This window comes from Myxocyprinus asiaticus, chromosome 11 (genome assembly GCF_019703515.2).
Source record: "Myxocyprinus asiaticus isolate MX2 ecotype Aquarium Trade chromosome 11, UBuf_Myxa_2, whole genome shotgun sequence".
NCBI classification, from domain to species: domain Eukaryota; kingdom Metazoa; phylum Chordata; class Actinopteri; order Cypriniformes; family Catostomidae; genus Myxocyprinus; species Myxocyprinus asiaticus.
The window spans coordinates 21,268,249-21,290,350 of record NC_059354.1 but is presented as its reverse complement, the minus strand read 5'-3'; the positions used below and the strand labels follow the sequence as shown (position 1 = coordinate 21,290,350).

Below are 22,102 nucleotides of genomic sequence, written 5' to 3'. Positions count from 1 at the left end.
AGCAAGCGTGGGGTTTTTAGCCGGGCACTTGCTCAAGACAGAGCGGGAGTGAGCCAGTTGTGATGAAGTACTGCTCTGTTTTGGCATAAAATGTCTCATAGCCTGTGTGTCGTGATGTAACGCTCAGCAAATCTATTCACAGAGCCACCAAAAAGGCCAGATGGAGACACTGGAGCATCAAATAGAGTGTCTTTTTCCGAGTCACGCATTTCCATGAGGGTCAGCCAGATATGACAATCCAAAACCACTAGGTTGCTCATTGACTTGCCAATGGCCTGAGCAGTGTCTTTTGTGGCTCACAGTGCTAAGTCCGTAGTGGTACGGAGCTCTTTGAGCGTCTCGGGATCGTAGCCTTGCTCGTCCACTTGCTTAAGGAGCTTAGCTTGGAAAACTTGGAGTACTGCCATCGCGTGGAGTGCTGAACCAGCTTGGCCCGCTTCTGAGTATGCTTTTCCAACCAGTGCGGATGCGGGCAGGATTTTGTCAGTTCATGATGAACTTCCTGAAAGAATGCATGCATGATCCTTGCCCTCGCTGGGGGAAGGGGCGGCAACGTCCTCCACTGACCACTCGCCAGATGCAGCGAGAGACACAACATCATCCCCAGCATCAGAACCACCGAACGTGACGAGGTCGTGCGCATACTGTATCAGCATAGATGCAGTATATGGAGATTGAGGGGCTTGCGGGCCATGTGCCGGCACGAGGTCCACCTCAAATTCATCCTGCTCGACCTGGTGGCCCTGCCGTGCCTCCTCGTGTGATCCCCCAGGAGTCACAGGAGAGGGCGATTTGTGAGCGAAGCATCTTGAGACTCATGCCCTCACAGTGAGGGCAGTCTGTCTCTAAGAGAGCTGTCTCTACGTGTGCGTGGCTCAGACAGTGAATGCAGCTCTCATGCTGATAAGGAACACTTACTGAACAGCATCTTTAAAAAAGATACGAACACATAAGCGGCTCTTTTAGTTTTATATATATATATATATATATATATATATATATATATATATATATACACTATATTGCCAAAAGTATTCACTCATCTGCCTTTAGACGCATATGAACTTAAGTGACATCCCATTCTTAATCCATAGGGTTTAATATGACGTCGGCCCACCCTTTGCACTATAACAGCTTCAACTCTTCTGGGAAGGCTTTCCACAAGGTTTAGGAGTGTGTTTATGGGAATTTTTGACCATTCTTCCAGAAGCGCATTTGTGAGGTCAGACACTGATGTTGGACGAGAAGGCCTGGCTCGCAGTCTTCGCTCTAATTCATCCCAAAGGTGCTCTATCGGGTTGAGGTCAGGACTCTGTGCAGGCCAGTCAAGTTCTTCCACACCAAACTCACTCATCCATGTCTTTATGGACCTTGCTTTGTGCACTGGTGCGCAGTCTTGTTGGAACAGGAAGGGGCCATCCCCAAACTGTTCCCACAAAGTTGGGAGCATGGAATTGTCCAAAATCTCTTGGTATGCTGAAGCATTCAGAGTTCCTTTCACTGGAACTAAGGGGCCAAGCCCAGCTCCTGAAAAACAACCCCACATCATAATCCCCCCTCCACCAAACTTCACAGTTGGCACAATGCAGTCAGACAAGTACCGTTCTCCTGGCAACCGCCAAACCCAGACTCGTCCATCAGATTGCCAGATGGAGAAGCGTGATTCGTCACTCCAGAGAACGCATCTCCACTGCTCTAGAGTCCAGTGGCGGCGTGCTTTACACCACTGCATCCGACACTTTGCATTGCACTTGGTGATGTATGGCTTGGATGCAGCTGCTCGGCCATGGAAACCCATTCCATGAAGCTCTCTACGCACTGTTCTTGAGCTAATCTGAAGGCCACATGAACTTTGGAGGTCTGTAGCGATTGACTCTGCAGAAAGTTGGTGACCTCTGCGCACTATGCGCCTCAGCATCCGCTGACCCTGCTCTGTCATTTTACGTGGCCTTACGAGTTGCTGTCATTCCCAATCGCTTCCACTTTGTTATAATACCACTGACAGTTGACTGTGGAATATTTAGTAGCGAGGAAATTTCACGACTGGACTTGTTGCACAGGTGGCATCCTATCACAGTACCACACTGGAATTCACTGAGCTCCTGAGAGCGGCCCATTCTTTCACAAATGTTTGTAGAAGCAGTCTGCATGCCTAGGTGCTTCATTTTATACACCTGTGGCCATGGAAGTGATTGGAACACCTGAATTCAATTATTTGGATGGGTGAGCGAATACTTTTGGCAATATAGTGTATATATAAATAAATAGATAGATAGATAGATAGATAGATAGATAGATACACACAATATCAACAATAGCTTATAAGGATACAAAACTCCTGTTGAAGTGCTGCAGGGAATCAGGATGCTGAAGTGGCCCGTTCACCAGTGAAGCATCAAGCGGTGAGGTGGAGTTTGCCGGAACACTGCAGGGGAGCGGAGAGTCTTCTCGTTGCCGTGAAGATCCCGTCCGCTGACTCGTGTATGTTGACGGCCAAGTAGTAGAAGGCTTTTAGACGAGAGATAAATCGCTGTCTTGAAGGAAGAAAATTCTGAGGAATGGTGTTTGCGTGCCATAAAAGGATGGGGATTAAACACCATAGCCAATGCGTTATTGTAGAAAGGTTTCAGCTAGGTCGTGTAGAAGACAGCTTAGCGACACAATGTCAAGTGCACTGAATCGTTAGGGAACTCAAATATGCCCGCCTTCATCTGACCAGCAGTTAAACACTAAGAAATTTGTCATGGTTGTCTTGAGCTTAGTCTCAACAATGGTGGGCGGAGTTAGTGTAAATAGCCTTTGCCAACAAGATGGGCTATTACACTTAGTGTAGATAGACACTCTGAAATCTCTCTTATAAATGTCTTAAAATCAGTCTCAGACTGTTTTCTTCTTTCTTCTTCTACTTAAATTGTAATTCTCACTTGAACTAATCAGCTAGCCTTTATTGTCTATTACCATAGGCTACATGTGACACAAACCTACATGCCTCTTCAACTACAATACTGTCGTTGTTGGGGGATTAGATGTCCTAACGACACGTTTGCCTGAAGTATAATACTTTCTATCCCAAAAGCCAATAAATTCTTCACTTCAAAACTAGGGGGCAGCTGCTACCTGAAAAATAGGAGTGGTTTAGATTGGCGCTCCAGCAGGGGGCGGGTTTATTGACCGGTGGGAGGACTGAGCGATACTCTGAAAAGCAGGAAATAAAATTTTACATTTCCCAAGCACTCCAATTTCTCCTTTGGTCACGTATGTAAACAATGTCATAATAACAACACGTGTTACAAGAATACAAAGCCCGGTACACGCAGATTAAAAAATAAATAAATACAAAACAGTGAAACATCCAGTCATCTTAAAGATCTTTATTGCAACATAACCTGTCAAAGTGTGCACTTTTTTATGGGTTATTGAGGGCATTGTCAAAAAGGCTGTAAAAGTACGAAGTTGGGCATCGTTAAAAAGGATAAGAAACGGGGCACTTAAATTGCGACCATTAAGGGTAATAACTACATTTATACTACCAGTACCAACAAAAACTGCATTTGTTTAATTAAACAGTGAGTAACCGGCTTAAGAAAATGCGGTTCCAGGCAACGGAGTGCTAATAACAAAAGTGATAAACCGCGATTTAGCCACCAGAAACAGATAACAGATTTATTTAGCCGGTGCCGGGACACTTAATCTATTGTGGCCCATTGTTGGCCCCTCTCCTGATGATGATCCGTCCATGAGATTGAAAGTAGGAATGGGCTGGGCCGCCTAGTGTCTTCTTTGTGGGAGTCTGTGTCGTTTGTGACAATAGAGAAGAGCTGAAGGTGATCGCGAGAGCGGCAGCATCACCGTACACGCCCTTCACGGAGAACGGACACGAGCACCATATCTGCTTCATATCAGACTGACAGAGATACTGCATGTCGAAGAAGTTCATTCGCGACCACAGCCAGTTATTTGACGCGAACTGGACAAACTGGTAACAATCCTCCTCCTCCTCCGCCTCCACGGGTGGGCTGCTCGCACTCCAATGTGCTGGGAATCAGAAAGCCTCACAACGTAGAGCTGCGATACCCAGTGCCTACTATTTCGGATTAATTCGTGCGAACGGCGGATGTAATTTATCGGAGATCATCCCGAGGCTTTCTTCAAATGCACAAGCGTTCTGTTTAAACAATTACGGCTGTTGTTCTTGGCTGGAGACCCCCCTAAAACCGGACGCGACACAGCTCACTCTGGAGTAATTAAATCATTCGGGAGTCAGAATACGGACTTTGACGAGGTCCGAACAGGTGTATGCGTTGACAACTCCGTCCGGGACTGATTGCTGAAGGGCGAGCTCTTGGGGTGGATTAGGAATAAGTATCACATTTATTTCATCTGAGACATCTGGACTTAATCGCCAGTGCAGAGAACACAAGAACTATGGATATTAAATGGCTTAATATAGCCTTTGCGTTGTTTGGTAAGTTATTTATTTTTATTTATTTTTTTTTACCACGTATTTCATCATTCTGAGACCCCCGCTGTTTAATTGGAAACCCAGGGCTGATGATTTACAAGGTGTACTTTAATTTATTGTAGGACATCTCATTACACGCACCGCGCTAAATAAATACACTTGTTGCTGGTTTTTTATGTCATTTTGATAAATGGTCCTGGTATTTGAGAGGATATAATGACGCGTACACATTAATAACCTTGTGATGCTCATTTCTGAAGCTCGATTTTCTCAGCTACGTAAAGACATTTCGCTGCCCATGGATGCATATAAGTTTTAAAGCAAGTATAGTGTATGTACTGAATATATAAATATATTAGAGTTTTGATGTGGTCAAATGAGTCAGTTGCACTTGAACACTGACAGTGATAGTAAATTCACCAAATATATTTAAGCCAGGTCATCTTAGGTCATTGTTATTTTTCAGTAATTTTATCACACACAAAAAAATATTTTAGCCCATTTTTAAGATTTGTGCATTTACATTTCATAAAAAATTCCATCAAATTGACTTGTGCAGTGTTTGAGAGTAATTTTATTTTATTTTATTGAAGATTATTCCATTCAATTTGATAAAATTTTGTCATGAAATTGTGTAACTCTTAAAATTATTCTTTTTTGAGTGTATAGCCTATCAGACTCATTAATCTAATGAATGTTGCAATGGTGAAACAGTTTCTGTAGAGATTCTGTGTATCCCTCAAACCACCAAAACTGTCATTCTGGCTGCATACCTTTTGAAATGTCTTGAAGTTCTATAATTGAAAAAGTGAAGATCCCTTATCTGAGCATGCATTCAGTTTGAACATGCACCCATTTCCTTGTTTAATGTTAAAGTAACAGTCACAGATTTGATTTGGACCCTAGCTGAATGCTATGACTCCTCTTTAACCCCCCCCCCCCCCCCCACAAGATGACTCTCAGCAGCTTTGGTCAGTGGGGCTTGGTCTGGGGTTAATGTAGTTTTAGAGAGCCCAGCAGGAGATTAATGTTCCTTTTATATTGACTAAACCAAATGAACACTGGACAAATTGCTTAATGTGAGAACATGCAATTTCACTCTAAAACATCTCTCAGTGACATGACATCTTGTTTTAAATTTGACATAATGCTTGAGGTCAGGAACTTGAGCTTATGACATAAAAACACACCCTGTGCCCACAGGTCAGAGTCAGACATAACCACACACACACCTGGACTGAGACTCACCTGAATGATGTCATATGCTCTAGTCAGTGTGTCAATGGGTGATTCAGCGTTTGAGGGTGACTGACAATTGTGCAAGTGTTGTAACAGATTATTAGTCACACATAGCAGATGTGTGTGATTCTGATATGTCAATTTTATGTTCATAATGCATTTTTATTTATCGATTGATCTATAGTCACGGCAGTAAATTCACCTGCTGAACAGCTGGAGCTCTGTCTAGTATGGCATGTTTTGCTGTTGAACTAGATATGACACTGAGTTCAGACTCTCTCCTTGGATTAACACCTGACAGACTGTAGCCCCTTGATTCGTGCAAATAAGTTACGATAGACCAGGCTATTATCTCTGTCTTTAATCAACACTTTTTTTCTGCATGCAAAACACTTTTTTTAAGCTGTTTTCGGTGCTCACTCACAGTCTTTCCCCAAGTGCCAGTCACAGACAAAGCCATTAAAATCTGCATTTACATATTCTACTTACCCCTTGCTCACTCCCTCCCTCCCCCATTTGCTTTTGCTTTTTTCCTCTTCCTCACCAAACAAACACATATTGTCAGACTCATTCATACAAACTCTCTGCCTCTTAACAAACAACAGATGGCTGTACCCTCCTGGACAAGAGGCATGTTAAGTCAAGTAATATTTATTTGTATAGCGCTTTTCACAACACACACAGTTTCAAAGCAGCTTTACAGAAAATCATGCTTTAACAGAAAATGAAACCATAATATCTATAAAATCTTAGAGTGATCATTGTGTAATTGTAAATTGTGTATAAAAATAGTTTAATAATAATTGTATTTAGAACCCCAGTGAGCAAGCTGACGGCGACTGTGGCAAGGAACACAAAACTCCATAAGATGTTGGTTAATGGAGAAAAAATACCTTGGGAGAAACCAGGCTCACTGTGGGGGCCAGTTCCCCTCTGGCTAACCAGCATAAATATAATGCCAATATTAGTTGTTTATGTGCAGTGCAAGTCATGCTTTAAAATGAGTAAACTAAGTAAGTGTCAAGGGCCAGTGTTTAAACAAAGATTTTGTATGAACTGTAAGATTAATGACTAATGTCTTTGATGTCCATCCTGGATTAACTGCAGAAGTTCACACAGATGCATTGTCCTTTGTTAGTTGGATGATGAAGGCTTTTGTTGGCAATTAATTGATAGTCTATGTATTCCATTTCAAGAGTGTCATCCATCAATAAAAAAAGGTAATGAAGGCAGAGATCAATGAGGTGCATTGCAGTTCACCTGGCAGGTCATTTCGGTGAGGTTCTGTAGGGTCCATCCTTAGTCCAAGGTTCAGGCAGTGGCATATGAAGTATCCGATGTCTTACAGTTTGAGTTGGCAACAGTTCATCCTCTGAAGTCCATTGTAAAAGACTGAAGTGATGTCTGGCCAGCACCAGCTGTAGTTTGTCGTCATCACTCCACTGCAACACATAGCAGTGAAGTCCGACACCAAGCAGGATATGAATCCCGAGGTTGAGACAGGGAAAGAAATAGAATAATATTAGCGTAGATGCCATTCAATGGATTGCAGAGTTATATATTATGAGAAATGTTTCTGAGAAATGTTTCTGGTTCCGGCAGACCTAACTAAAGCAGCCTAATTGAGAGTTGATGGATAAATTAGGTGTATGCCTGGATAAATAGATGAGTCTTTAGTCTAGACTTAAACTGAGTGAGTGTGTCTGCATCCCGAACAGTGTTAGGGAGACTATTCCATAGTTCTGGAGCCAAATAGGAAAAGGATCTACCTCCTTTTGTGGATTTTGATATTCTAGGATCTATTAACAGGCCAGAATTTTGTGATCCTAATGAACATGATGAAATATAGCATGGTAGAAGGTCACTTAAGTACTGTGGAGCTAGACCATTCAAAGCTTTGTATGTAGTTAACAGAATTTTAAAATTAATAAAAATTTAACAGGTAGCCAATGTAATGATGATAAAATTGATATAATTGACTAATTGATCATATTTCTTGGTTCTAGTCAGCACTCTGGCAGCTGAATTTTGAACCAATTGAAGTTTATTTATTGAACTTTCAGTACCTCCTTCCAGTAATGCATTACATTAATCTAGTCTTGAGGTCATGAACGCATGAATTCGTTTTTCGGCATCAGCAAGAGAGAGCATGTGTCTTAACTTAGCAATATTTCTGAGGCGGAAGAATGCTGTTCAACAAGCATTGGAAATTAGATTTTCAAAGGACAGATTGGTATCAAATATAACACTTAAGATCTTGGAGACGACATAACAGTACATCCATCGAGAGCAAAAAAATTTCAGCGGCTCATTTTTAGAGGTTTTTGGTCCAATAATTAGTACCTCTGTTTTGTCTCAATTGAGTAGAAGGAAATTTTTGGCCATCCAGTCTTTGATTTCATTGACACACTCTGCTTGGTGGAGAACTGTGAAATTTCATCAGGTTTAGAAGAAATATAAAGTTGGGTATCATCTGCATAACAGTGGAAACTTATATCACGATTCCTGATAATATCTCTCAGGGGAACCATATATAAGGAGAAAAGCAGAGGCCCTAAAACTGATCCCTGTGGCACTCCATACTTTTGTTTGATTTGACAATTCCTCATTTACACATACAAAGTGGTAGCGGTCTGATAATTAGAACCTGAATCATGCTAATGCAAGTCCACTAATACCAAAACAATTCTCCAGCCTATTCAAGAGCATGTCATGATCTATGGTGTCGAAGGCAGCACTAAGATCTAAAAGCACTTGAAGAGAAATGCAGCCATGATCAGATGATAAGAGCAAGTCATTTGTAACTCTGATAAGTGCAGTCTCTGTACTGTGATGGGGCCTAAATCCTGACTGAAATTGTTCATATATACCATTTCTCTGTAGAAATGAACATAGTTGGGAGGACACTACCTTTTCTTGTAATTTCGACATGAATGGGAGATTAGAAATCAGTCTATAATTAGCCAGTTTGCCAGAATCTAGCTGTGGCTTCTTAAGCGGTTTGATAACTGCCATTTTAAAGTTTCTTGGGACATGTCCTAAGGATAGCGAGGAGTTAATAATATTTAGAAGAGGTTCTGAGATTACAGGGATTTTCCGAGCTGCTCTCTTGAGAGTGTGAGTGTAGTCATTATACCATGGTGCTGGGCTTTCTTTAATTTTCTTTAATCTAAGTGGGGCGACACTATCAAGAGAGCTAGAGAAGACTGTATTTATATTTTCTGTTATTACATCAAGTTCTTCTAGTCTTTTTGGCTTACTGAGTATCTGAGACAATTCTGGAAGTTTATTAGTGAAGCTATCTTTAGTGGTCGAAAGAATAGTTCTACCTGAATGATAGCATGATGTAGATTGAGTGACATTAGCTGATCGCAGCAAACAAGAGACGAGGTAATGATCTGAGATGTCATCGCTCTGCGGTAGAATTTATATAGTATCAACATCAACTCCATATGAATTAAATCTAGTGTATGATTATGGTGATGAGTTGGTCCTGTCACATTTTGTCTGGAGAGTTGAGAATATCGATAAATGCTAATCCCAATGTGTCATTTTCATTATCTATGTGAATGTCACCTACAATTAAAGCCCTATCTACAGTAACTACTAGATCTGATAGAAAATTTGCAAATTCACCAAGGAAATCAGAATACGGCCCGGGTGATCTATATACTGTAGCAAGGGCAAAAGTCAACAGAGATTTTGTTAATGTGACGGTGTCACATTAAGCATTATTAGTTCTGCTGGGAGGGAACTGGGTGAGAAAAAAGCATCAGTCACTGTTGGCTTTCATAGCACATAAAAGATTTGTCTTCTGCTGCTGCCTTTACTTTCTCATCTGAAAACGGTGTCTCTGGGTTTGAATGCTTAATACTGCATTGCAAGCTTTTGGGTCTCTGGAGGATGGTTTGATCATTTGAAAATTAAGTTTACTTGCAAATATGTAGAATTTGTAAAATTTTTGGCCTAGGTGTGGTTTAAAAATAATTTAGGATGAAACCCATTCCCTGGGTCTTTTTTGATTACAGGACCTTTAGCTATAAGTTTCTGTTAATTACATGCAAATTATGATCATATTTCAGTGGAGAACATCATAAATAAATCCTCACATGTGGGTTTGAAAGCAGAGGAGCTCCAGGGTTTTTGAGGAAATTGGCATGAAGCGTGCATGAAACAACTCGTTTTCATATGCATGTAAGCAGGTGAAGTGTGTGTATGAGTGGGACAAGCAAGTTTTTCTCAGATGGAGGAGAAAATCTTCGATTTCTCATGCCGAGTTAACTGCTCCCTACCCCCTGTTCCTCCCCCCTCACTCCTCATGTGTGTTATTCTGTAAAACTGCACAAAACAGCAGGAGAAGCCATAAAGACCTTCCGCATTTACACAAGTTAATAGGCCCACAAACTGGTAAAAGCAACCTTAAATTTTTTTTTTTTTTTTGTATTTATAATCAGCTTTCCTCACTTGTGGGAAACACATTTTTTATAGGATCTGATGTGAGCGCTTGCATGAAGGTGTTACGCATATATTGTGGTCTGCATATAGGACAGGCGTGTGTGTGGTAGATAGTATTTAACTATGTTTGTCTTGTTAAATGTAATGTTTGATTATGCAAAACCTGTCCCCTTAAGCAGTGTTATCCCATTTTAAAACCACACAAGGCCCATGCTAATTTCATCCACTATTATCACACAGCTGTTTAGAGGCACAGTGCAACGGAGAGAAGCAGAAAGACAGCATGAAAGCAAGCGAAAAGAGATTGCTAGAGAGGAGAGATTATTTAAGGTGCTTGTCTGAAGCCTTTATTAGCTTGCCACTGATTCAGGCACATTAGCGAAACTTAGCCTCTCTGCATGGAATTCTCAAAAAACAATGCTCCCATTTCCCGACACTCACCAGGCTGGGCTTAATAAAGCCTCACTGAAGGGGTTTTTGGCATTATTCGGAATACAGAGCAAATTTAAGGTGTTGTAAGCATTTTCAGCTGGTGTTTTTACGTGTACAGAGTAAATTAACTTTGCTGTTAGCGATTAGCGTTTTGCTAAGTTCTGCTACATGCCCTCTCTCCAAAACTTGCCTGCTAAAAGACATGTCAGTAAATCCAAACGTACAAAATGCGTCACAGGCAGAAAGTATTTGTGATTTGGCTAGTGTTTGGATTGGCTACATAAGTGCGGGCTGCTCCCCTGGGTCTTATTGTTTATATTATCCCACTGTAAAAAGTGGTAACGTCCAATTGTTAGCCTAAGGAGCTATTTCTGCCTGATTTAACCCTTAAAATTAGTTTTGTTTGTGTAATCTAATGTTTTAAGGTTGATTAAGTGATTTAAAAAATATTATTTACTTGAATAAAACTTAAATGTTACCGAGTGAAGCAAAAAAATTGTTTTCAGGTTAGGGTTGTTAAAGGCAAAGGTGTTATTTCTCAGAACATGTATTTCAGCAATATCTCAGGAAGTAGGGCCATTTTATGTGTGTTATTCCCCAAAAATTCCTTACAGCACCATAAAAACTCAATTTGTCATACATATAGTTTATTTGCCATTGTTAAGGTCCTAATTAAAATTTAGCATTAAAAAAACAAGGGTAATTTAATATGCCTCAACATGTAATATACAGTATGCTCATCTTGCCAATATGAAATAGGCATAGCTAATGAATCTCTGTTTTTTGTCCCTCCATTGCTTTGGAAAGATTAGTTTGGTCAGAGGAGGCAGGACTGACTGGTTAACAGTTGAAGCCATAGTGCTAATTCTAAAGCCCTGCCATGATAGAGCTGTACCGGTTAGTAGTGCTGTCTACGCCCAATGCTTTATTTCTTCACAATGGAGTATTAGAATCCCAGTAGTGTGTAAGAATTGTAGAACACATGCAGGCACACATGCACACACATACACTGCACATTGTGTGCTCATATGGACATGATTATTGCTCTTTTTCAGAAGAACCTCTTTACACCTATTTAATAAGCTGGTATATCTCAGTTTATCGTTAAGACACTTGTCATCTAAATGTCACTCTACTGTTACCCTTCTCTCTTTTTACCTTGTTGGAAGAATGTTCTTGTCCTGTGAATGTCGTAGTAATTGGTGAACTCTCAGCTGTTTGCCTCCCAAATGACCTCTTACTCCAGAATGCTGATTCGTGCCTGTTGCGAATGTTCACCCATGAGTGTCTAGCCAGGGTCACAGGGCCCTATTTTTCATCTGTCTAATATATCCTGTATATGTTCAGAACGGCCTCAGATGAGCCTCGTGCCACATGCGTTTCTACATTTGTGAAATACTGTTAATTCTCCATGGTTCAGGAGATAATAACCTTGGATATCTATCTTTATATACACCGGTAATTATTTTCTGTGTATACTGTATATATGTGCTGGCAATTCTTCAAAGCTTCATTTTATCTAGTAAGAGAGCTCAGATTAGATTAGATTTGTTTACACTCTTCATGGTATGAGAGTGTATTTGTTATGATAGGTCCGGGCAGGGATTCTTCTTATCTCTTATTTGTAGATCTCCCACAGTGGCGATCCAACATAAAAAATGCTTAGTGGGAGTTTCATCGTTCAGACTGAAACAAAAGACGGTAGTATGGGTTAAGTATAAGTTCTTATCTAGCAATCCATTTTGGGAAATTTTGACCAAATATTTTTATACAACGGAAAGTTTTTGTCTGGGCTATGTATTCACAGATATGGCAGATGTATTTTGTGTGTAGGATGTATGTTGTCATTTGTGTAGAATGGCCATTTGGGATTGCAATGACAGTATTGTTTATCCCAGCCCCAATGGCTAAATAAAATGGCCACATGGCCCACTCATCAGAAAGCAGGCTGACTAAACATTTGACTGGCAGGCAAGTCCCATGACCACTATTATTTCTACGACTGACATCTTAATTGTAATCAATAGGTTACATGACCTAAATGAGTGCACTTCCCAAGGCATTCTGTGTGCTGTCTTCAGACCTGTATGAACCAATCCTGGGACTTGACATGGATCAAAGGCAATTTTTGATGTTTTTCTTGATATAATTTTTCAAGTGTTTTTCCATTCACTGCCATTGTTTCCTCCCACTGATGGTCACAAATATGGCAGCAGCGGGGAAAATTAACGTCACTGAAACAGGTCAATAGGCTATTGGATATGCAACTTCTGGTCAAAGAAGACTGTTATTTCAGAACTATCTAGAAATGTGATGATTTTTGACTTTATGGTGTTTCATTCATAGGATAGTGCGGTGATGACAGGAAATGATGGAGGGAAGAAGCGGTGTAAAAATGGCACCTTGCTGGCCCAATGGTGGAATCCAGCAAAGTGGTGAAGGTATCTGCGCGTTTGTCTTTTCTGGCACACGTGTGGTTTTGCCATCTTAAATTAGTTTTAGTTAATGCCGAATCTGGCTCCATTAATAATTTTATCTGACTCCAGTTATATTAGACCTCGAATTTAGTTTGAGATTTCAGTTATTGTTGATCATCAGTTGAGATCTTCTCTAGATTTGGATACTTGATTATTCTAGTTAATTCTATACTTATAAATTGCACTCGTTTGTTCGCAATCCTGTCACTTAGGGTCTCATGCCGGCCGTGTACATGGATCCCATGGTCACAAACTTGTCAGTTTGATCTTTAGCCAGATGTAAACAACTAATACTAAAAAGAATGATTTCTACCGCAGCTTATCTGTTTCTAATTAGTAGATTTGCTCAGTTTCTATAGATCTGTATACACTTAATTAATGTAATATTATCTCTAGACAGAGGTAAATGACTAATACTAGTTGAATAAGGCCGACCAACATACCATTACCCAAATAGTAGTTTTGTTTAGTTCTATATTTTCCTATTATACTTGACTAGAATAAAACTAGCATTAAACAGGGGTCATGACTAGTCGATCTGGACTATCTGGACTGGTCGATCAATATTACATTGTGCCAGATAGTACTTTCTTTAGCCTTTACAGTCAATTACACATAACTAAACCCAAATGGTTAATCAGAAAGCTTCCCAGTTGATGTGCTTCATGCTCCATCAAATGCTGGGTCTTAGTATGTATTAACCCTGATCACAGATTTGCGGTAACAGGCATTAACGTAATCTACTAAAGCCAATAATTTCAGAATAGGTCAGAATAGAATCGAGTTTAACAATTTATTAGTAAGGTAAATATGTATCAAACCAATTACATAATTAATCGGTTCAGAAATAATCAATACAAAACATCTAATGCTTAAAGATGAATCTTAAGAATAACAGATGCATACCTGACTTCAGCAAAATACGTAGTGTAAGCGCCACAGGGATTTCTGGCTACAGAAAATTCTGATGAACAATGTGTTACATTTCCTTAAATACCCAAACCAGAGAAAACATAAACAAAGGGAATTTGGGAGCGGTCAGGTTTGGAAGACCTGGGGTCATACTTTATCTGCATACAGTAGGTCATTTAGATGAAAGACTGCAACGGGGAAGGGATGGGCAAGGAGGAGGCGGGAACTGGCTAAACAGTCAACGTAAAGTTTAGTGATAAAACTCAACATAAAACAAACGCAGACACACATGCAACGCGGCTGCGTGCGTCTCTCTCTCTCTCGAACTGGCGCCTCCGGCTCGTGTTAAACCCCCTCCTGGCTGATTAGCCCAATCCAGGGCCTGCCCTCCTCCTCGTCACATGCTTCCATCGCCCGACACAGGCCGGGGAAACTGGCCGTGCCTACCGGGAAGTCTTTCCCACCTTTTGGAGCCCTGGGAGAGACGAGGGGAGAGAAAGGGGAGAGGGAAAGAGCGAAGCAGAGCGACAGAGAGAGAGAGAAAGAGAGAGGAGAGAGAGAGAAGAACTTGCTTGCCGGCTTCCAGACGTGCTGTCGCCCAGTCCTCAACCGCTCCTTCACCCTCTGGCAGATGCCAGCTCACTCCTCCCCTGGCAGACAGAAGCGCTCCTCCCCTTCTTTGGCGGACGGCAGTGGTTCCTCCGGCTCCGTGACAGCGCATCCCTCGTCCCTCCCAGGTTTCGGCACCAATGTAACGAAGTAAGGGATGGGCAAGGAGGAGGCGGGAACCGACTAAACAGTCAACGTAAAGTTTAATGATAAAACTCAACATAAAACAAACATAAACAAACGCAGACACACATGCAACACAGCCATATGCGCCTCTCTCTCTTTCGAACTGGCACCTCCGGCTAGTCTTTATCCCCCTCTCGGCTGATTAGCCCGATCCAGGGCCGGCCGTGTGTCCTCAAGGCCCGGCCCCGCCCTCCTCCTCATCACAAGACCAAGGAGGTAGGCGCACCCCCCAGCAGTTGCCAGAATTTGTCTACATTCTTAAAACTGTATTACCAGATATTCTACTGTTGTGGGGATGAGACCATAGTACCAGTTGCGACCTTTTAAATGATACCAAACATGACTAGTTACATTATTTGTATACATCAGATATGATATTTTGTTACATACAGAGCTTAGGTGAGTTTGAGGTGAATTCTGAGCTGAAGGGGAACGAAGGAGGAGGAGGAGGGGGGAGAGAATGGGACAGATGTGGAAGAGCAACAATGAGGAGTGAATTTGCAATCTTTGCTCAGTGGGGTGTGGTGCCTCAGGAAGAGATGCTAATTGTGAGAAAGTTCATATGTTGATTTTCCCCTAGATCATACATGTGCTCTTTGCCTCCCTGGGGAGTTTTGTCCTTTGAATGCAAATACCTTGGCACCCCACCTTACAGCGGGAACAGAATCGGGAGCTGGACTCGAACTTGTGCCATTTGTCCACGTGCACATGCACTCTGTGGCTCTCCCTTCGGTGCTCCTTTGGAAGCTGCGCCCCCCAAATTCATGCACACAAATTCATTTCTTTTACCTCTCAGAGGTCTCTCCACCGCCGATGTTGACACATCTCCTAGCCCTCGACTTATCATAATCCTTCTTTTTTAGTTTATATTCGTCTGACCTTTTTCTCTTGGTCTGTTTCTCAGCCATTTGTCCTCCTTGGAGTTTGAAAGTTTGAATCAGCCAGATTTGCCATCGCTCTTCTAATGAACATCTTGTGCATGTACAAGAACCACCCCCTGTTGCTGACTGGCTGGAGTAGTGCTGTGTGGATCGGTTCGATCCACTTTGTTTTTGTCCCATTTACAGAGCCAGGGCTGTGTACAAATACTAGATTTTTTCAGCCCACTCACAGAATGGACAGCTAGCAGACTGTGAGGAGATATTTGTGGAATTTGAGAAAAAGTGTATTGGATTAGAATTACTGAGTGCACCTTTTAAGGTGTCATGATTTGCAATTCTTGATACCAAATCTCAATACAACAGCAAAAATAGATTATATGCAACAGAACATGCTCCTTTAGCTTATTTAAAAAGTTGTTTGCAATCACTCGACTGTGTTTACATTAATACATGCCTGCCATTTTGACCATGCAGTGAATTTGACCGTTCATGTGTGCAGCCTTGTGATGGCATTTTCTGTGAGTTGCGGGCACTTTTCTGATCACTTCTCAGTTCCTCCGGTTAAGCACTGGCCCTGACATGACTGTCGGTACTATTTCCATATAAAATGAGTAATCGAGCATGCACTCAAAGAAGCATGTGAGTATTTAAAAGCAGCTGTGTGTCAATCAGACAGCTTGCAGGTACCAGACTGAGGTGGTATAAGTACTCTAGAACACTGGTACTGTTAAATCTTTTTATTTTAGTATTGACTTGGTTCCGAAATACCGGTATTTTTTTTACATTTTTTTTCTCCCCTTTTCTCCCCAATTTGGAATCCCGAATTTCTACTACTTAGTAGGTCCTTGTGGTGGCGCGGTTACTCACCTCAATCTGGATGGCGGAGGACAAGTCTCAGTTGCCTAGAGACAGTCAATCCACGCATTTTATCACGTGGCTCGTTGTGCATGACACCACGGAGACTCCCAGCATGTGGAGTCTAATGCTACTCTCTGTTATCCATGCACAACTTACCACGCACCCTGTTGAGAGCGAGAACCACTAAACGAGACCACGAGGAGGTTACCCCATGTGATTCTACCCACCCAAGCAACCAGGCCAATTTGGTTGTCACTCAGCACACCCTGGATTCGAACTCGCAACTCCAGGGGTGGTAGTCAGCATTAATACTCACTGAGCTACACAGGCCCCTGAAGTACCGGTACTTTTGACATCCCTACTTGTATCTGGTGGTGATATCATCAGTGAAAGGTCAAGTAGGCATTTAGTATGGGTGGGTCTTGATGTGTATGTCTTTCTTGTTGTCCATCTTTATCAGGTCTACTGCTGTGAGACTGTATTGGCACAAATCTGTGTGTGGGATTGTACTTAGAATCAATAGTGTATGTCTGTGTGTGTTTCTTAGGTTCTTTGTAGTTTATTTTTAGTCCTTCCTTTTTAGTGTGTATTTGTGTGTGCAGGTAGGTGTGTGCTTGCCTGAAATTGCTCAGATTAGATCTAAACTAAAGAGAAACATGCAGCAAGGTTTGGAGTTGGTAAACTCATTTCTGCCCCTTTGGCTGTTACACAAGATGTCTGCTGTTGGCTCTGATCTGTGCCTGATACCTGCCTCTGGCTGTTCCACATTTATCGAGCACATGGAAGTCAAGTGCTCCTCTCATGATCTAACCATGAAACTTTGCCATGAAATCTCCCTTTTCTGTGTGATATGGTGCCATAACTTCTTTAAATTTATCTGTGAGGAAGACAGCTCATTCTACTCTCCCCACCCCCAAAACACACGTGTGTGTGCCCCCATACACCCACGCCTCTGCAAAAAATACTTCCACCCACAGAGGACATTTAGAAAATTTGGTGTCTGCTGTAATTAAAAACATTAAAATCTTCTGATGCATCCTAAAATATCAGGCATTAGGTCTGGGGTATATATAGGATATTCTTAATACATTTTTGGTGATTTTGCTGGCAATGTAAAATTAAAGCAACATCATGAATATCATGATGATTTTAATGTGCTTTTAAACTTACAATTATGTATCCTGAAGAGTGTGTCATTAGACTTCTTTTGTTTTTTGTCTTGTGATTTGCAAGTATAAAGCGTTAAGAAGAGAGATGTTTTAATAATGTCTCTGATTTAAACTTCAGTTTGCAAACATGATGTAAGAGTTGCTGAGTTTGATAATTTCTATGAATCAGTTCAAACTGTCCATTTTTGGTGTAACAATTAAAAACTGTATTTTAAAGATGTCCATCATCTCTCAAAAATGTTAATGAAATGTCCCTCATGACATTTTTAATATATTAAAATGTTTTATTAAAACAATAAAATATGTATATATTGCTGTTTATTGTTGTATTTATGCATGTACAGTAAATTAAAATGATTAAGTCATTCATTCTAATTCATTTTTCCTTTTTTCATTTAATGAAAAGCAGTTTGGAAAACTTCCTTTGATTATTTTTTAACTACAATAATACTGTATTTTACTTCTTGCATTAAATATTTTGAATTTAATTGGTTACAGTTTTTGTTTGAACTTACGGTTACTCCAAAGAGTAAACAAAAATGAAATGTTGAAACATATAGAACATTTTGTGAAAAGTAAAAAAAATATCAAGATATGTTTTTAAGGTTGTATTCCAGCCCTACCAGGTGCAACCAATAGTCCTCACACCCCTCGGGAGAACGTCCTGAACACCAGTCACAGAGCCAGCCCTAATCATTAGTGTTTGTCAAGCCTGAAAACTGCTTGTGGAAGTAGACAAAAGGCTGACTCTCTTGAGAGACATGCTGCCATTTACTGCTTTAGCAAACCCAAGGCATCTGAGTGATCACACTTGAAATGATAGAAGAAAGCAGTAAATCAGGAGCTGCATGTTGGCAGGGCTTCATTAACTCTGGTCAGATGGCTGCTGTCTGATTTGTTTTCTTTAGAACAAAGGAGCGCACGGAAGGGCAAAAATGGTGGGGTACGAATGAGGGATTAGAGGATAAAGGGTTCTGCTTTGCTTTCAGGCCAAACTGCCATCTAAAAGCAGAGTGTGACTAACAATCGCAGAGAAAGCTTGTCAGAAGAGACTAATTAATTGTTCATTAGTTTCTTTTTCAATGTTGTACCGAGTGCACAAACATGCAGATGGAGATTTTGAGTTAAAAGCTTAAAACTGTCATTCACATAAGGCACTCAAATTAAGTTGAGTTTGGAATTCTGGTTCGTCTTCAACTAGCAAATCATTTCAGTCTTTAATCTCAAACATGACTTATAATGATTTAGAGTTTTTGTAATTGTGAATTTGTTCATATTTTTAGTTCTTAACGTAAAAGCCACAGTTGAATTTGCTGTGCGTAAATCTTAGTGGTGGTTCCATGTGATATTTGTGCTTAGGCATTATGTCCACAAGCAAGGCTGTAATGAAACATTCAAGAGTGGTTGGGACTGTGGGTAAAATTAAGAATCAGTCATAAATAAAATAAAAATAAAAAAATAAATAAAAAAAATCGACCACAAATTTGAATATTGGGAGGTTCGTGTGGTGGTTATGACCCAGTCCACTGGGTGGACTTCCACTCACCCCTCCATGCTGCTAATCAAACAAAAGGAGCAATGGAGAGGGGCTAGGGAAAGAGAAATCCTCCTGCTCAAACTTGTGGTCTGTGTCTGGAGGTCTGTGAGTGGCTAGACTAGACACTCAGAAGTGCATATGGGAGTGGATTTACCAGAGATCAGGATGGGTTGTTAGAGCACAGTTGAGTGGACTGGTCACAAACACTAAATTTTTTAGCATGTCCACGGTATTGATGGATAGATCAGTGAAATGGGGTGTCTGCAGCCCGCTCATGAATAATTCACAAGAGGACTCAATGGACAGGGTGAAGGCAGGTCAGTGTATGGGTAGGGGTCGAATGAACCCCCCTCCCCTATGAATAGATGAATAGAGTGATAAGGTAGGATGCAGAGAAGACACAAAGAAAGTTTCTGTTATGGATGAGTATAGCTTAATGGGATTGACCCTAGTAGGACATGTTCCTGGATCAACATTCTTGTTGGTCCCGGAGCAACATTCTGATCAAACTAGGGCTGTTGTGGTGGCAATTTTTTACTACCGCGGTGGTTAAGGGCCAGTCACAGCCAGTGAACGGTGTTATACAGTGGTTGGAGGGGGCGGGAGAGGGATGTGTGCAAATTACTCTAAAATTACACATTCATTGTGGATCAAACTTTAAAGAGTGCATCACTGAACACAAAATAAAAATGTAATCCATTGTAAAATATCACAAAATACCAAAAATAACATAATATATATATATATATATATATATATATATATATATATATATATATATTTTTTTTTTTTGTTATTTTTTTTTTTGCATTGGTTTAACATTTCTGTCTGTTCTTGCACCATACAGCCGATCTTATACCTCAGCAACATGCAGCCTACACATCAATGGCTCTGAATCTGTACTAAATATCACTAAACAGCTGAACAGTAATTAAATAGTTCAGTCCTACCTTTGCTGAAAGCTGTTCAGTTGTCAGAAGATTTATATATTTTTTGCGAGTTATGATGTTTCCAGCCACATTGAATACACGTCCATAACGTGACATTAATCTCGTCAATGAAACTACTCACAAACATGTTTGAGGTGTTTGAATCTGTTAAACATGGATGGGATCATGAGAATAATTAAACGATTTTAATTCAAACATTGCTGAGGAAAATATGCCGAGAAATATACAACACTGCAAGATATTACCATGCCCTGACAATGTTTTAGGAGAAGAATTCCCTTGTTGAATAAAACCTTGTTCATTGAAATGATCAGGTCATAGTAATATGAGTATTTTCCCTTCTAAACTGCGTGTCATGAGATGAAAGTGCTGAATGGTAAATTGAAGCATTTTTTTAATGATCTGTTTTCAAACACATCATGTAGGCTATGGCTATATATGAAATAAATGAGCAATCAACAGCACAAGTATAATATTCTAACTGCAATTAAGCGAAAGCACAACGGAGCATGAACAGCTGAATTTGTAGAGAGAGTATTGTGAGATTGAGCTGCATACTTTGAGATTAAATTGCTGATCCCCAGTAAACTGAAGCACTTTTTAATCACCTATTTTCCAATGTGTCATATATATATGAGCTGAATAAGCTATATCAACAACATAAATATAATATTATAACTTAAATCTGCAATGAAGCGAATGCACAACAAAGCTTGACTTCTAGATAGACTAGCGTGAGCCCTTTCTTTCATGTTGTTTGTTGACATGTTATCACGAATAAACTCTCCTGTGCGTAAGTTTCTGAAGGAATTTCAGGATCGTTACTTCAGTCGGGAACGAATGGACGTATAGTTGTTACACCTAGTCTGTGATCAGTCGTGGTGTGCGCCTGGCTTGAGTTGCACACTAAATGTGTATTTTGTAAAAAAAAACAATAAAAAAAAAAAACCATATGGAAATTTCATTCGTCCCTAGGATGAAGAATTCACAACACAGTTATTAAGGATCTTATACTTCACTATACTCATTAAATTTCGTAAGGTCTTTTAAGTAGGTTGATATATTTATGATATATTTATGTCAAATGCATAACCCCCGGTGCCACTGTACCAAATGTCATGGTGATGCTAGCACTCAGTTACACATACAAAATGTCCCCATTGAAACCCATTAAAACTGCAATAATTGATCCCAGTGCCAGTAAAGCATAAAATCATGAATTCTATGATATTATGCTTTCATTCCGGAGTACTGGCTTCAAAATTTAAATTTGTAATATTTTCCACCAGATGGCACCATTTTTCTCATGTTTAGCCTATGGAGCAAATACATGCTTTTTACCTATTTTCTGTTTGCTGTATTATAGAGCACTTCAGGCCAATTAAATAAAGGATGCAGCTAAAATTGTGTGGGTGTGTTGGTATGGATGTCAGAGTGAGTTTTTTATGTGTGTATTGAGAAATGTGTGTGTGTGTGTGTGTGTGTGTGTGTGTAAAACAACAGTGGCATTATGTAAACAAACTGGCATTTAAAGGGTTAAAATCATGAAAATGAATGAAATGAAGTCAGTGAAAGTGGAAAATAATATTAATATATATTTTTATATTTTTTTATATAAAAGTTTTTTGATGCGGACATTTTTGTCCTCTAAGGTCCTGAGTGTGAGCTGTTTTTTTTGTTTTTTTTTTTTAAATCTGACACTGCACAAAAAATAATAATGCATCAAAATCAATGTTGTTGCTAATAATTTACATATCCCAGACTGTGATAATCCCCCCCAAAAGAATTCCCCTTAGCATTTAGTATATGGAAAATAATTCATAAAAAAGAACAGTGGCATAATATAAACAAACTGGCATTTAAAGGGTTAAAATCCTGAAAATGACTGAATATTTGGTAGTTATGGTCAGGGTTGATGTTGGTTAAATTTAACTC

The 22,102-nt window shown here is 40.2% G+C and overlaps 1 protein-coding gene across 2 annotated transcripts in view; it reads left to right on the top strand.

The window, feature by feature from the left end:
- The first annotated feature begins 3,732 nt into the window (after window positions 1-3,732).
- LOC127447864 (immunoglobulin superfamily member 3-like) overlaps window positions 3,733-22,102 on the top strand; it is a 252,587-nt gene continuing 234,217 nt past the window's right edge. For both annotated transcript variants that reach the window (XM_051710014.1, XM_051710013.1), the window contains exon 1: window positions 3,733-4,465. In XM_051710014.1, the coding sequence (XP_051565974.1) occupies window positions 4,426-4,465 (40 nt within the window). In that variant the 5' untranslated portion in view covers window positions 3,733-4,425. The remainder of the gene's footprint in view (window positions 4,466-22,102) is intronic.